The sequence below is a fragment of the Nyctibius grandis genome, chromosome Z (genome assembly GCF_013368605.1).
Source record: "Nyctibius grandis isolate bNycGra1 chromosome Z, bNycGra1.pri, whole genome shotgun sequence".
In the NCBI taxonomy this organism is placed as follows: Eukaryota; Metazoa; Chordata; class Aves; order Nyctibiiformes; family Nyctibiidae; genus Nyctibius; species Nyctibius grandis.
In genome coordinates, this window is record NC_090695.1 from 11,421,209 (window position 1) to 11,438,287 (window position 17,079).

Genomic DNA, 17,079 nt, shown 5'->3' on the forward strand with positions numbered 1-17,079 from the left:
ATAGACAGAAGACATTACTATCTTTTAATTGTAAGTAACACAGAAGATTCCTCACCTTCCCGAGTCCGATTCAAGAGGGTCATCGTTAATTGAGTCTGCGTTAAAATCCAAAGGTTCTGCATCCTGGAGGAGTTCTATTCTATCTCTTTCAGTCCTACCATTTGATCGCGTATACTTTGATAGTGCTGAATAGGTAAAGGGAAGGAAAGACACTCATTTGCTCTACGAACACCTTGGAGTGTGTGGAGACATCAAACTTAAAAGACCAGAATAATAATTTGCTAGTATCTATTCCAAAGTGTAAGTGCAAGGATTTAGAGTAGATTCAAGATTAAACCATATTTAGCTACATGCTCAAATTTGTAGTATTTCATTTTTGTATCTCCATAGCAATGTAACTACAACTTTTCTTTTGCCCCTCAAGTAGGATGAGATCTACTTTGCAAAGAATACAAGAAAATGAGAAGTTACATGCAAACTTTACTTTTAAATCAATCAATTACCCATTCATCTTCGCAACTTCCCACATCAACTAAGCTAGTTGGAGGTTTGTTTGATTTGCTTTTGTTTGTTTTTGAAGAGGCAATCTCATTAATTAATGAAATATAGTTGTTCTGCAGTTCTGCAGACCTGCCAGAACTCTGCAGAACTCTGCCACCTTCACTAGGCAAATAACTACAGCTTGTTTTGGTATTGGAATGCTACATATTCATATGGTTAACATTAAAATATAATTTCATACAATTTCAGTTAGTCTACCACTGAAAATCCGGGTTTCCAACTTTGTAAAGAGAAGGGGGAAAATCTACCAGAGTTATCTCAAAAGCATGTTCAAAGCTTCCCTCCTGCTCCTCCTTTTTCCTTCTATTTTTCAGTTTCATTTCTCACTTGTTAGCTTACAAGAGCACATAAAATACATAAAAAGCATTAAAACTGTGACAAATAAGCTTTTTGGAAGTTTAGTGCATCCACAAAAAAGTTTTTTGCTAACAGATGTTATTAAATGAACATGTAAACACTCATGTGGTATGTTATTGGCTTTACGTTTGTTGGTCATTTATTTGATTATTCAATTATTCCAGTCAGAGAGTTCATTTGCAACTAGAAGAGGTAAATTTTAAGATTTACAACTCCCAACTTGAAGACGTACCCTAAATAAAGTCTCTTTGTTGACAACTGCTACTCTAATTGCAATCATTTTACCTCCCATAAGAAGACCATGTAATTGAGACTAGTCAGAATCTCCAGCCTCAACTAGTTGAAGTGTTGAAGATGGGAAGAAATACAGCACTCTTTTCAGGTGTCTTTAATGGGCAAGATGCCACTGTGCCACAGAAGAGAATATATCAGCACATCATCTAAGACAAAAATGAAGCTATTTGAAGCTGCTCACACAGACAGTGTTGTGCAGACACGACATTAAAAATACAAAACAAACTCCCTCCAAAACCCACAAAGCTTACGTCTATTCGTATTGGTCTCCGAGAAGCTGGATTCTTTTTGGTCTGTGTGGACAACTCTGTTTCTAGTGGAATTGTCTCTATTTCCATACCGTTCCTTCCATTCCTGGAAAAAAAGACAAAAAAAAAGAAAACACAAGCTGTGAGGAAAAAGTAACACAACAAAAGCACACGTAGGATCAAGAAATATTCCACACCCACAATTCAGAGCTAATTGGTCAATCACATCAGACTATGAAAGTAATACTTTGAAAATGTTCCTGTTCAGTATCTTGATATAGGAAGAATTTTGGTTTTGTTTTAAACTCAAGATATAATCCTTCACTAAACTGGTTACCATAACTGTTCTCTAGAAAAGAGACTTGCAGAAAACAAAGTAGATGTTAAAGCTGCACTCAAAGTTCACTCAACTGCTCTAAGTTATGTTGGGAACATTGCTTTTTTTTTGATTTCTACTTCCATCTAGTGGTAGAATGGTAAAATGGCCAGATGCAGATGGCACCAAAAAACATTTGGACAGACTGTTTACTAAGCTTGTTCACAGAATCACAGAATCACAGAATCAATCAGGTTGGAAGAGACCTCAGGGATCACCGAGTCCAACCGCTGCCCTTACACCACCCTGTCAACTAGACCCTGTCAAGTGCCATGTCCAGTCTTTTCTTAAACACATCCAGAGGTGGTGACTCCACCATCTCCCTGGGCAGCCCATTCCAATGTCTAATAACCCTTTCTGTAAAGAAATTCTTCCTGATGTCCAACCTGAACCTCCCCTGGCAAAGCTTGAGACTGTGCCCTCTTGTCCTATCACTAGTTGCCCGGGAGAAGAGGCCAACTCCCACTTCACTACAACCTCCCTTCAGGTAGGTGTAGACTGCAATAAGGTCACCTCAGAGCCTCCTCTTCTCCAGGCTAAACAACCCCAGCTCCCTCAGCCATTCCTCGTAGGTCAGACCCTCCAGACCCTTCACCAGCTTGGTCGCCCTCCTCTGGACTCGCTCCAACACCTCAACATCTTTCTTAAAGTGCAGGGCCCAGAACTCAACACAGTACTCAAGATGCGGCCTCACCAGTGCTGAGTAGAGAGGGACGATCACTTCCCTAGACCGGCTGGCTACACTATTCCTAATAGAGGCCAGGATGCCATTGGCCTTCTTGGCCACCTGGGCACACTGCTGGTTCATGTTTAGCCGGCTGTCGATCAGCACCCCCAGGTCTCTTTCCACCGGGCCGCTTTCTAACCACCCTTCCCCCAGCCTGTAGCGCTGCATGGGGTTGTGGCCGAAGTGTAAGACCCGGCACTTGTTCTTGTTGAACCTCATGCCGTTGGTCTCGGCTCATCTATCTAACCTGTCCAAATCCCTCTGTAGGGCCTTCCTACCATCCAGCAGATCGACACTCCCACCCAGCTTGGTGTCATCTGCAAATTTACTGAGGGTGCACTCAATCCCTACGTCTAGATCATCTATAAAGATATTGAACAGCACCGGCCCCAGAACCGAGCCCTGGGGAACACCGCTAGTGACCGGCCGCCAGTTGGACTTTGCCCCATTCACCACCACTCTCTGTTCTGTTGTGTTTCCATTCTATCACGTTTTAGTATGTAGACATTTTAGTATGAAGTATAATTAAATATTAAAGAAGAAAATGTCTCATGCTTTAGTAGGAGACAACTTCATGTCTCAATAGAAACTTTTCCAATTGCTCCAATAACTTGAAAATGTTTCAGACTCATATCCAGATCCCAGACTATGGACTGGGAAGAACTGGTATAATCAAAGCTACTGTGATAATTTATGCCATATGTTACAGTTCTAAGCTGCAGACAGATTAAGCATTTAATCATGATCCAGTAAAAGATAACACTCTCAAAAGCCCCAAAAGTTTCAGGAACGAATGTGCTACAGTATTTAACGTAAATTCAAAAAACAGGTAACATCTGAAATTGAGTTTGGTGTTGAACTACAATTATTACTTAATGTCAGATCATGTCAATGTATACTAAACACATCACGCATTTGCTACTATTTGGTTTCACAATAAGTTCAAGTTCTAAAATTATGAGATGGGGGCAGGAAGATCAGAAGGTCTGTGCAGTATTGGCTGTCATCCAGAATTGAAGTATCCCTGAGCTTGAAAAGCTGAGAAGTTTTAGTCTCAGTATTATCTTGCCTTTCTGCAGAAAATATTTTTTCCTTCCTTTAGTCAGTTCATTTTTTGCATGCATCCTTTCGATCTACCTCTTTGATTGTGATTTTCCATACTAAATTCCAAACTTTATAAATTAATGAAAAACTAAAGCTATAGTTAACTGAAGCTCCTTAAAATGAAGTTGCTTGAATTATTTTTTATTCAGATTGACTGCCTTCACAAACCCTTCAATTCAGTATGCACTCAAACTATGATTTCAAACAAACATTCTGTTTGTTACTCAGTGGTAACAGTATTAATTCTGTCTTAAATGTAATTCCCTCCTCTGGAAAAAAAAAAAAATCCGTGCCAATTACGTTTCAATGAGCACACAAAGCAATGGCTAAGTTTGGGAGAAGCATACAGTCCCCATTTCAGTGAATACTATGACACTGCAACTGCAGTTATTTCAAGCAGCGCAGTACCAACATAAGAGACTGATAATAAGCCACTTCAGATTATTCTGCATCCTAGAAACCAGGACCGTTTTTAATACTTGTTACACCTATTGGCATACACCATTCTCACAGCACACTAAGTTACAAAAATTTTCAAGTAGTGTGACCACAATTGCCCTCTTATCCTTTAAAATTAAAATGTAAATTATTTTTCTCCCCCCAGCCAAGACTATTCTGCAAGATTAAACTGATTCCATCAATTATTGGAAACTTTTTTTTTTTTAAATAGATCACACTGAATTAAATAGCAATGGCAAATCCTACCAGATATTGTAGTATATTTATATTTTAATCAGCTAAATCAATCTCATACCCTTCTTCTGTTTTCACCTTCTTCCTGCCTTTGTCGTTTTCTTTTCTCTATAAATAAAAAAAAAATTGTCTGAGCTCCATACAGGAAAAATCATTACCAATATTTTTTTTTAAAATAACAATGAAAATCCAAAGTTAACTAGCAAAGATTCTTATTGAAATGATGGCTCATACAATTAAATAAAAACAAAAGACAAGGCTGCTTGTCTATCATTATGCAGTTTTCCATTAAAATGAATTCATCATGAGGATATCTTGGGTCAAGGCATAACATTTGGATACCAGCTGGCAAAGCAAAAAGAAACCTCTTAGAAATAGCTGGAAAAAGTATGACGTTAAGAAGAAACTTGAGCATTATCGAATCAAAGTCTTGCTGAAGTTCTGTGAAGCCCCAAGTACTACCTAAATAGTTTGTGTCCTTATCTGCTATTAAGCTGGAAGTGTAACATCATAGTATCAAAGAAAGAGTAACCTCTTGTTTAAGGGAATGAGGGACATTCCTCTTTCTCAAAAAATAAAAGAAATACTACTACTCCAAGTAAATCTAGGTTTTGTTTTTCATGAACTATGAAAGGAGAATGAAAGTATTCCATAATATAACATTGTATCCAAATATTTTAATTTCTAAACATTTACTCAATAACCGCAACAGCTTTTAACAACTTTCAAGAAACATTTTCAATAAAAATTAACATAAAAAAATAAAAAAGCTCTCCAAACCCGTAGATAATTACAGCTTTACAGAATAACATGCTTTGTGTGATAAAACACAGTTAATTGAAACAGAAAAATATCCTAAAGGAAATGACAGAATTTGGGCAGCTCAATCAACAGGCTTACACAAAGAATGATTAAAATGAGTTTATTGATGATAAAGACAATTTAAGTGCTAACTATCCTTTACAACAGATTACACAAGCACTTGCTCAGGTATTATCAGATCAGTAATGACTTCAGAGGAGCACCACTTAACTGAACTGTAAAATATTTAGAAATACCTAAAATTCAGATACTGGATGAGTAAAGCTGATACTTTACTTCAGATGTCAGTGAAGTCCAGCACTGTTTATATAGCAACTACAATGCTGTGAGTCTATTGCATTTTGTGCAGTAGACTGCCCCTGTACAGTTTTCAAAATATTAACAAGCTATATGCTTTTTGCATGTTACATTTCAGACAAGTTTAATGCAACAACATAGTATACTTTGCAGGAAGACTAGGATATAGGACTTAACTGACCTCTCCTGATTAGCTCTTTTCCTTCATCAATCAAATCAGAGGTCATTTCGCTATCCCCCATGAACTGCTGGAATCCCAAAAGATTCAAACAACGAGTTCCTAAACTGGTGAAAGGAGAAGGAGAAACAATTTCCTTTGTTAATTTACAACGAATAGTTTAGACATATTACACTGCAAAATGTAAAACAAATTATTCAGAAATTTATGAGCAACTCAGGTAAAAAAGCAATACAGAAGAAAAGATAGATTACTATACTAGCTGAGAAATCAGAAAATTCAGAATAGTGATATGTTTCTAAATCCAATTGAAAGTGATGGAATAATCATGTTCAAACAGAGAGATAAAACTGTTTATAGTGCAAATTATTTCAGATAAGACTATATGCTTAGATGTTGCTTGAGATGTTCTCAGATACAACAGATTTTATACCTATGATATCTCATTCATTCCTCTTTGCCAGAAGACAATTACTATAAAAATTCTACCTATTATGATTTCTGTGTTTTTGAAACAGTAATAACACAGGAAAGCCTCCTTCATCTCCGGTTTTACTCAGAAGAAATGTGTGGCACACTCTCAAGCTGTAGGGGTGCTGGCTGCCATACTGGATACCCATTAGGCAGCAGTCAGATAACAAGCTTGCTCCATCTTTTTTAACCTAGTCCTGGAACTAGATAGCATGAAACCACTTTCATCTTTTCAACTTCACACCAGAGAACACAACTGCTGCTTTTGTTACTAGTTTCCTCTCTCCAAAATGCAGCATCAATATCATGTTCAAAGTTGGTTTCATTGTATATTTATGCTGAAAAGGTTTTTTTCCTATACTATCTGAACTTCAAGACTGCTGGATTAAACAAGAGAGACAGCTTTCCTTGATAGATTTTTATTAAACATTCAGTTTTGCATGATTCTGAATTATTAGAGAGCATTAAAGTTCAAGCAAAGCAATTTCCTCTCCTTTAGTTTATTTTCAAGCAGAGCAACTTCCTCTCCTTCAGTCACTTTTCACTATGGCATTCAAGACCAAAGATCTTCACGGTCAAGACGTCACACCAACTGTTTTCTTGTCATGGGCTTTCCTGTTTGCTTTTTGTGCGTTTTTTTTTGCTTCCACCACCACTTTTGTCACCTAACCTAAAGGTAAGCAGAGAAAATCTAGGACTGGATCTTTGTTGTCTTACTGTCTATGGATGCACATAGGCTACTAATGGACATTCAAGGCATTTAACTACATTCTACATGACTCAAAACATACATTGCTTTCAAACTGAATGGTAACGCAAAATTGAAGAAGTGAACACAAATGTAGCCGAGCAATGTCAGACCGAAAGTATCTCATCCCTTACAGTGGTCAAAAGCAGACACATTGAAATGTAAGGATAAAGCAAGCATATAACAGTATTTTCTGCAATTATCCTTCCAGCCTCCAACAAACTGTAGCTTAGGGAAACAAGATCAAATGATTTAAACCACTATGCTTTCAAACTGAAGTCCAGTAACGGATCAGAGATTTGTTACGAGTCTGTTAAAAAGTTTATTACCTAAAGTTTCTGCTAATGCTTCTCAGTTTATTAGAAAACTTTGCTGAAAACATAGCTTCCTCATGGCAATTTTAATCTCAAAAGCAGAATATAAATGTTTGTGGGTACCAAAGTTTGAACAGATCAGACCTCAAAATCTAGGAATTAAGTTTAATGGGGAAAAAACCCCACAACTCAGTTATGAGTTAACACAATTGATATTCTTAAAATGTACACATTTCACATATATCAATACCAATATATTGTTTTAGTTTTTGCATTTTTATTAATATGTCACAACTCAACTGCTGGAAGAGAAGTGAATTTCTTCCTGATTGCTGAAACTAGTATTATTAACGTAAAGAAACATGGAGGATCTGTCTTGCAAATCACTTACCTAAAGTATGTGGCAATACAGAGAATGACAACAAGCATTGGGTAATATATATAGAATCCATCTGCAATGAAGGACAGCACTTTCATGGATCCCATTATCTGGAAAAAAAATCCACAAGAGCAAGCTCTAATCAGATATATTCTACATATAAGCATAAATATTGTGCCATCTCACTGTTTTCAGTCCACAACAGAAAAACACACAATCCTTTAGTTACTGAAACATAAGTAAGTATTGTCATCACAGATCTGATTCAGACAGTTGACCCAGAATGCCCAGATAAAAAGGCTGCACCTAACAGTGTATCCACTTTGAGATTTCTAAGATGCTAGATCTTGTTGTCTCACCTAGTCCAGAACCAGTTCAAATCTGGTGCATCTTCTGCTGTGAAAAGAGTCTCTGGACAATACTAAGAATCTACTTGCTACAACAAAGGTGTGAGATGTAACTTGCTGTCCTACAGAAACTAGTTGTTCAGTAAAACCAAACTCACTGGTTTTCAGTGGCAAGCTAGGTTTCGTCCCAATGTTCCATACACTAAAGCCAGTGGAAGCTAAAGCAATTAGGAAGTGAAGACAGTCTGAACTCTTCAGCATAATACTATACTTTCTTAGGGTAAAGAGACCAAAACAGAAAAATTGAGCTATTGGTAACTCCTGTATAGCTAGCAATCATTACTACACTCCTAGTCTATAAGTAAGTATTTCTACCCTGTTTAATACTAGTGAAAAGATTTGAATATCTGAATCTTACTATAAGAAGTACTTTAAAATATTTTGCCTACTTCCAAACCACACAGAAGCCTCAAAACCACACTGTCTGTACTTACAGATGTATAAGCAGTTGGCTGAGTCTTTCTGTGAGAGATTGTTGCATCCATATGGGTCAAGCCCAAAAAGTTCAAGCATAATGGTGGAGTAAGACGGCAAAATAACCTGCACAAATGCAAGATGCAACAGCATTTAAAACTATTTCTTGCACTAAAAATACTAAGAAATCATAACTGGATATATCGCAGAATCGTGATGTACAGCTCATTAGGATTTATACCCATGTAATTATAAATGAAAGAATATAAATGAAAGTTTCATGAACATTTTCAATTGAGTATTTGACAGAAAATTAGCAAAATATATGCCACATACTCACATGCCACTGAAAAGAAGACTGTACGCATCTGTCTGATGATGTGAAGCTAAGTAATAATAGTTAAATACACGGATCCTGAAGACCGTAGAGTAAACACAGATACTTAGGAAAAAGATGGTAAGAAAACAGGCCATCTGGGGGGAAAAAAAAAAAAGCTATTTGAATGCAGTACTCTACTAAAGGTTTTAATGCATTCAGCACATAGTCTGTGCATGCAACAGGTTGACTGCCATCTAATTTTTCATTTTGAGATGGGACAATAACAACAGCTCTGAGAAGAGTTTCACGAGGGTTTTTGACTAATTTAAATTGAGAATGATACTTGTAACATTCTGCACTTCATATGAGCTAACACAACTAACCCTAGGAACATTAATACTAATTCTTTTTCTTATGCCAATTGCTGTAATTGTTTCAATAATTAGTATGACTAATTTGAAATTCCCACAAAAAGTGATAAAAACTAGTGTTTTCAATTCAACCTGTTTTGTTAGTATACTGGAATTTTTCAGCTCAGTTCCTTTACTGATATATTTTGTGCACACATATGCTAGCCACTCCTGTGGCTGGATTTTTGGTCAGCAGTAAATTCCTGTTTAGGAAAGAGAGGTCACATATATGGTTGAGTAGACACAAAGTCTAAACACCTAAGCTCCAAGCTAATGTTTCACAAATTACTCTACACATTCAGCTCAACTGGGTCACACCTTCACCTCATATTGGAGAGTTGTAAGAAGTGGCAAAAGGCAGACTCCCTCCACAGAAGCAAAGTTTGGTATTACATATTTTAGAGACCTTCTGAAAGTTGACAGATTATTTAGAGACTTATTTTTAAATCAGTCTGGTCTACTATTACTGTAATAACAATCTATCTGAAAAGATCTTTGTTGAGTGATTATCTCAAACTTACCTCTATGTATATATAATTATATGTCTTTTCTGCCAGCTGTATGAAAACCGCAAATAGCGACAGAACTGGTTTTGTGCTGAAAAATGTGCACTCTGACCACACAACAATTACAGAGAACGTAGCTAGAACAACTGCAAGTACCCTGTAAAACCATGGTCGTAGAAGACATTCCCAGTACCACTCTAGAAAAAACAAACACAAACACATCCGGAATGGGTTAATGAAAATTACACAAACAGAAATGGAACTCCCTCACAAAAACTCTTATGAACTTCTTGCACTTAAAATCAAGGCTGAAATCTGGGGGGTCACACACTTAATTTCAGGGCTTTTTCAATGCCTAGAGATCTGGCTCAGCCCTAAGGCATCCATATGCACCACTGGGGAAAAGAGGGTGGGATATGGAAGGCAAATTTGCAGATGGATTGGGGGTTGTGAGGGGCATAAAACAGAACGCTTCACTTTTGGCCCAGATGCCAAAGATCAGATGGGTGATCCACTTTTTGTTTGTTCATCTGTTACTTTCTCAGAAAGAAAGTTTAGGGTATGAAATTATATTGTCCTACCCTGGAAATAACTCATTGCTACTGCACAACAAATTAGAAGTTAAAACATTAGATTAGGAGAAGACACTTCCTAAAAAGATGCACAAGCAGCTGCATGTGCTAATGTTTGGTACATGACAGATGAAGAGTCCTTTCCTCTTTGCTTTACTGGAAGAGTGGTGCCACCTCAATAATATCCCACAAATGTTAGAAGGTAGCCAGGATCCAATACTGTAAAATTGCTATTTTGCTTTCTTCTCAGGCTGCAAAGTTTGCTATTGCCATTACAACATGTAACTGCTATTAAATTTGTAAAAAAATTCAAGCTTATGGTCAAGAGCATAAATCAATACCTGATGGCTATTCCATTATGTAAATGCACTGAGATGCACATTTGCTTCTCTCTACTGTAACTGAACTTTTTACATAAAACAATCAGTTCTTACAAAACAGTACCAGTTACTCCTTTACTTATTCAAAATCCACATGACAGCACTTACCAACAGTTGGTGTGTAGAAATACTGAATAATTTTATTCTCTGGTTCCTGGGAATGAAAGGTATGAACAAACTGTCGAGTTGCACTGGTTTCATTTTTTGCCACATCTTCTAGGTAAAATGCTTGTTCTAAAAGAATTTGCCATTGGACCTGTGTACGACGATGCCTCTGTACTGAATAGATTACCTATAATAAATTCCAGGACATTATGGTTACAACATACTCCTTTCAAGAAATGACAAAAAAAAGCTTTGCAAAAGCCCTTAAAAATGTCTACATTACAGAACTGCAAACATTAATTCTGTATACTCACAAAAGCAGGCAGTTAATTATCTAAACATATAAATCATAAAAGGACTACATACATGATTCCTGAGTTTTGCAGTTCTTTCATCACAATCTATCTGTAGCAATAACAGCCTACTTTTTCCAACATACTACTTTATTTTTGCATCTTAGTGAATACCAAGCTTTTACTACGATTTCTTTTTTAGAATGCACTGTCAATCAACCATTACAGGGCTTACTCACAGATTGTTAAAACATTGTCAAGATATAACACAAGAACACTTTTTACACATCCAGAAATTTGATCTGGACATCACTTGAGATATTAAACTTCTATGTTTTCTTTCACTGAGAAAAGTTTCTGTTAAGTAGCAATCCTCAAACCCACTATACTCTGCAACTCAGGTACAGTACATTGAAAATCTTTGTTTGACTAGCATTTATTCTCATTACATTAGCATAAGTGAGGCATTCTCTCATTTATTAATATACCTGCTTGTGAAGTTTGACCAAACTTTTTTCACTTGGATAACTGTTCTGTCTTTCATCAAAATCTTCATAATCGTCCATGTTCCTACCCATTCTTTCCTGGTACTCAGTAGGACACTGGAATGAAAAGGGAAAATTAACTGGAAGATGAAGGAGTAGCAAGTGCTCTTTGTTAATTATTTTTAAGTATTTGGGGTGTTTCATGCAACTGAAAAGCTCACTCTAAGCATAGATTTTTCTGTTTCTAAAATACTACTTATGTCAAAATACAGCAGGTAATTACATACTTTATAAGAAAGCATTCCACAAAGAATTTCAACTCAAAGTCTGGTCAGAAACTCACAAGATGCCAGTTAGAGATTTTACGTTAAGGGGAAAAAAACCGAATGTACAAGTATTCAGTAGGTGCAGGAAGCACCCCCTCCAAATTGAACAATTACAGCTGAAGATGAGCAATTTACCTTTTTCAGTATTGTATCAACACATTTTCTCAAAGGGTGGTTATACTTTATACTCTCACTTACTTTACGGACTTCCTGTTGAGGAAAAAAAAAATTAAGAGTTGTTTCATTACATTAAATAGATTAAAAAATTTTACAGGGTCAGATAAGAGTTCCAGCCCTCCCAATGGAAAAGATAACCATCAGAGCTTAAAAACAATAGAACTTCCTAAAAGCCACAGCTTTGCTAGACTTCTAACACAGGATCACTGGAGGAGTATTTATAAAGAATATATGTGTTTGTAAAAAAAGCCCAGGATGTCCGTAAGCAGACGTTAATCTGTGAATGTGTGGAGGATTGGTTTCTGTGCATGAATGTTGAAATGGAAATTACTTTCTTGTTTTACTTGTAGGTAAAGAGAAGGAGTTTCTATCTTACCTGGTTTAGTTTAACTTTTATTACTTTATGCAGCCTGATGAGTATCATCAAGTGGTTTGGGTTGGAAGGGACCTTAAAGATCATCTAGTTCCAATCCCCCTGCCATGGGTAGGGACACCTTTCCACTAGGCCAGGTTGCTCAAAGCCCCATCCAACCTGGCCTTAAACACTGCCAGGGAGGGGGCAGCCACAACTTCTCTGGGCAACCAGTTCCAGTGTCTCACCACCCTCACAGGAAAGAATGTCTTCCTCATATCTAATCTATAGCTACTCTCTTTCAGTTTAAAACCGTTCCCCCCTCGTCCTGTCACTACTTGCCCTTGTAAAAAGTCCCTCTCCTGCTTTCCTGTAGCCCCTTCAGGTACTGGAAGGCTGCTGGAAGTTCTCCCTGGAGCCTTCTCTTCTCCAGGCTGAACAGCCCCAACTCTCTCAGCCTGTCTTCATAGGAGAGGTGCTCCAGCCCTCTGATATCTTTGTGGCCCTCCTCTGGACTCACTCCAACAGCTCCATGTCCTTCTTATGTTGGGGGCCCCAGAGCTGGATGCAGTACTGCAGGTGGGGTCTCACGAGAGCAGAGTAGAGGGGCAGAATCCCCTCCCTCGACCTGCTGGCCATGCTGCATTTGATGCAGCCCAGGGTACGGTTGACTTTCTGGGCTGCAAGCACACATTGCTGGCTCACGTTGAGCTTCTCGTCAACCATCACCCCCAAGTCCTTCTCCTCAGGGCTGGTCTCAATCCATTCTCCACCCAGCCTGTATTTGTGTTTGGGATTGCCCCAACCCACACGCAGGACACCTTGCACTTGGCCTTGTTGAACTTCACATGATTTGCATGGGCTCAGCTCTCAAGCCTGTCACGGTCCCTCTGGACGGCATCCCTTCCCTCCAGCATGTCGGCCGCACCACACAGCTTGGTGTCGTCAGCAAACTTGCTGAGGGCGCACTCAATCCCACTGTCCATGTTGCCGACAAAGATGCTATATGTTAAACGGGACCGGTCCCAATACCGACCCCCGAGGAACACCACTCGTCAGTGGTGTCCACTTGGACATCAAGATGTTGACCGCAACCCAAAGTGTGACCATCCAGCCAATTCCTTATCCACCAAGTGGTCCATCTGTCAAGTCCATGTCTCTCCAATTTAGAGACAAGGATGTCATGCGGGACAGTGTCAAATGCTTTGCACAAGTCCAGGTAGATGATGTCAGTTGCTCTTCCCTTATCCACCAACGCTGAAACCCCATGGCAGAAGGCCACCAAATTTTTCAGGCATGATTTGATGTTAGTGAAGCCATGTTGGCTGTCACCAATCACCTTCTTGTCTTCCATGTGCCTCAGCTTAGTTTCCAGGAAGACCTGCTCCATGATCTTAACAGGCACGGAGCTGAGGCAGACTGGCCTGTAGTTCCCTGGGTCTTCCTTTTTCCCCTTTTTAAAAACTGGGGCTATATTTCCCCTTTTCCAGTCAGTGGGAACTTCACCAGACTGCCACGACTTCACAAAAATGATGGATAGCAGCTTAGCAACTTCATCCACGAGTTCCCTCAGGACTCTCAGATGCACCTCATCAGGTCCCACGGACTTGTGCATCTTCAGGTTCCTTAGATGGTCTTGAACCTGATCTTCTCCTACAGTGGGCAGTTCTTCATTCTCCCAGTCCCTGCCTTGGCCTTCTGTGACTTGGGTGGTGTGGTTTGAGCACTTGCCGGTGAAGACTGAGACAAAAAAGTCAATGAGTACCTCAGCCTTCTTCATATCCTGGGTAATCAGGTCTCCCGTTTCCTTCCAGAGAGGGCCCACATTTTCCCTAATATTTCTTTTACCACTGACGTAACTATAGAAGCTTTTCTTGTTGCCCTTGACGTCCCTGGGCAGATTTAATTTTATCAGGGCTTTAGCTTTCCAAACGTGCTCCCTGGCTGCTCGGACAATTTCTCTGTATTCCTCCCAGGCTATCTGCCCTTGCTTCCACCCTCTGTAGGCTTCCTTCTTGTGCCTGAGTTTGTCCAGGAGCTCCTTGTTCATCCATGTAGGCCTCCTGGTGTTTTTGCCTGACTTCCTCTTTGTTGGGATGCATCGTTCCTGAGCTTGGAGGAGGCAATCATTTTACACTACTTCATTTTTTATCTTCCTCACATTTATCTCCACATAGCTCACTTCTGAGACCATTTGGTATTTATCAGTAATAAAAAGATGCTACCTAACAGCTAGATACGTTGTGTCAGAACTGGCTCTAGCAGTTTATCAGGCTTAGCAAGAACTAGATTTTATTCTTCATCCTCTTGGCAATACAGAGATAACCTTTTGATGCTTTTTTGTTGCTGCTACAAACAGCACTCTAAAAAAAAAAGACGTAAGTTCTAGAGTTTGGAAGACAGAAATAATTGTAAAGGCTTAGAAATCTTGTCAAATAGGATGATCAGCAGACAGATGAATTGTATTTGTTTAGCGTGACAAGGGAGGCTAAATGGGTATAGACAGTTCTTCGACATATAAAAGGCTGTTCTAACAGATGACTTAGTAATTCTGGATGCCCTCTGAATCTCCTGAGGGAATGATCACAAGAGATCTGGTTAGTCTGTGGCAAAGAATTTTTCATTGTGCAGTGGGATTATGAAAAACAAACAAACAAACAAAATCCCGCAAGAATGTCTGAAATAGTCAATCCTTCAGCCCTGTCAAATAGAGCCCTGGGCTGGAAAAAAATTAAAAATAAAAAATTGGGAAGTATCCTCCAGTACTACAGTATCAGAATCCCTGATACAGGAATGAAACGAAAGCCTGAACTAAAGTGGGTGAGAGCTAAAATTTTGTGATTTATTTGACAAAGCAGCAATTCATAGTATTTACAATCAAGTTCTCAGATTCAGCACCAGTATTCCTAAGAATTTTAAAATATTTTCACATACTTCAGTGTTCGTATGAAGGCTGAAAATAAAATATTGGCCAAGATTTCTGAGGTATAATGCAACCGTTTCTAGACTGAAAGAAATGAAAAGTGGAAAAAAAGAAAAACAACACGAAGCGTCAAACCTTGAAACAAGGTTTTATCATGCATTAACAATATAATATATTTTATTTTGTGTATGGCATAACCTCTGAATCTATCAGTCACTCTACCTGACTTAAAGGACAATCTAGTACAAGATGTTAGTATAAGACCCTTTTTTCACGGAAGTTTGCTGCCTCCCTGGGGCCCGAACAAGTACACCACAAGACTGAAGAGCTTAGTACAACCTTCAGACTGCTCTCCACTCCTGCTCTGTCATATGGGTACTAATGATGCCACAACAAAAAGTCTGAGGTCAATTAAAAGAGATTTCAGTGCCCTTGGAAGAATGCTAAAAAATTCCTGAGCACAAGTAGTGTTTTCCTCAATCCTCACAGTAATGGGGGATAAGAGACTTTGGAAGAAACAGGGGAGACCAGGGTATCAACACCTGGCTCCAGAACTGGTGCCTCTGCCAAAACTCTGGGTTTTTAAACCATGGAAGAGCCTTTGAGGCACAAGGTATGCTGTGTTTAAGGGGATAGGATAGGATAGGATAGGATAGGATAGGATAGGATAGGACAGGACAGGACAGGACAGGACAGGACAGGACAGGACAGGACAGGATAGGATAGGACAGGATAGGACAGGACAGGATAGGACAGGATAGGATAGGACAGGATAGGACAGGACAGGATAGGACAGGATAGGACAGGACAGGATAGGACAGGACAGGATAGGACAGGACAGGACAGGACAGGATAGGACAGGACAGGACAGGATAGGATAGGACAGGACAGGACAGGACAGGATAGGATATTTGCAGTTGGAAGGGACTTACAATGATCATCTAGTCAACCTGCCTGATCACTTCAGGGCCAACCAAAAGTTAAAGCATGTTATCAAGGGCACTGGCCAAACACCTCTTAAACACTGACAGGCCTGGGGCATTGACCGCCTCTCTAGGAAGCCTGTTCCAGTGTCTGACCACCCTCTCGGTACAGAAATGCTTTCTAATGTGCAGTCTAAACCTCCCCTGGCCCAGCTTTGAACCATTTCCATGTGTCCTGTCACTGGATACCAGGGAGAAGAGATCAGCACCTCCCTCTCCAGGCATTTCGACAAAGCTCTTAATAATTTGCTTTAACTTTCAGTCAGCCCTGAAGTAGTCAGGCAGTTGGACTAGATGATCATTGTAGGTCCCTTCCAACTGAAATACTCTGTTCTATTCTAAGTGCTAGCCTGCTAAACAGTTTTTGTTGCTCATTTTCTAGTAAGTTTTGTAATTATATATCACTCAGATGTTTTTAGCAATTTCTTCAAAATGCTATTACTGAAGAATGAGGATTCTACTACTATTTTATGTTGACGATTCACAGAAGTTACCACTCTACCTTACAACTCTTCAGAAGTATTATTTCCAAGCCATGGTATCACAGCAGTAGAACAGGGAGTAGCTATTCAACGGGTTACATTTCCATTGCCTCCTTGAACTACATTAGAGCCTATTGCTCACTCACAAATAACACTAAATACAGTCTCAAAAAAACCTCTTCGCAAAAAACAATGATCTACATATACTCTTCTCAAAAGGCACATAGCATGGTCCTGCAAATCCAACTTGGAAACTCTTGTCAAGATTGCAGAAATATCCTGGGAGCAGAGCATAAAAGCAGACATATACAATTTGCATGAACACTAGTGAAACATCTTTGCAGTATATTTTAGAGTTCACTCTGGAATGTTATTC

At 39.0% G+C, this 17,079-nt stretch overlaps 1 protein-coding gene across 3 annotated transcripts in view; it reads right to left on the bottom strand.

Annotated features, from left to right (window-relative positions):
• LMBRD2 (LMBR1 domain containing 2) overlaps positions 1-17,079 on the bottom strand; it is a 38,392-nt gene that overhangs the window by 7,732 nt on the left and 13,581 nt on the right. For 2 of the 3 annotated variants that reach the window (XM_068423487.1, XM_068423488.1), the window contains 11 exons: positions 11,922-11,996; positions 11,464-11,577; positions 10,686-10,869; positions 9,641-9,822; positions 8,731-8,864; positions 8,411-8,516; positions 7,582-7,679; positions 5,661-5,764; positions 4,422-4,468; positions 1,464-1,566; positions 56-185 (listed from right to left, as the gene is read on the bottom strand). In XM_068423487.1, coding sequence (XP_068279588.1) covers positions 56-185; positions 1,464-1,566; positions 4,422-4,468; positions 5,661-5,764; positions 7,582-7,679; positions 8,411-8,516; positions 8,731-8,864; positions 9,641-9,822; positions 10,686-10,869; positions 11,464-11,577; positions 11,922-11,996 — 1,277 coding nt within the window. Of the gene's footprint in view, positions 1-55; positions 186-1,463; positions 1,567-4,421; positions 4,469-5,660; positions 5,765-6,577; positions 6,799-7,581; positions 7,680-8,410; positions 8,517-8,730; positions 8,865-9,640; positions 9,823-10,685; positions 10,870-11,463; positions 11,578-11,921; positions 11,997-17,079 lie in introns of those variants that run through there. The other variant, XM_068423489.1, reaches the window with a different exon arrangement.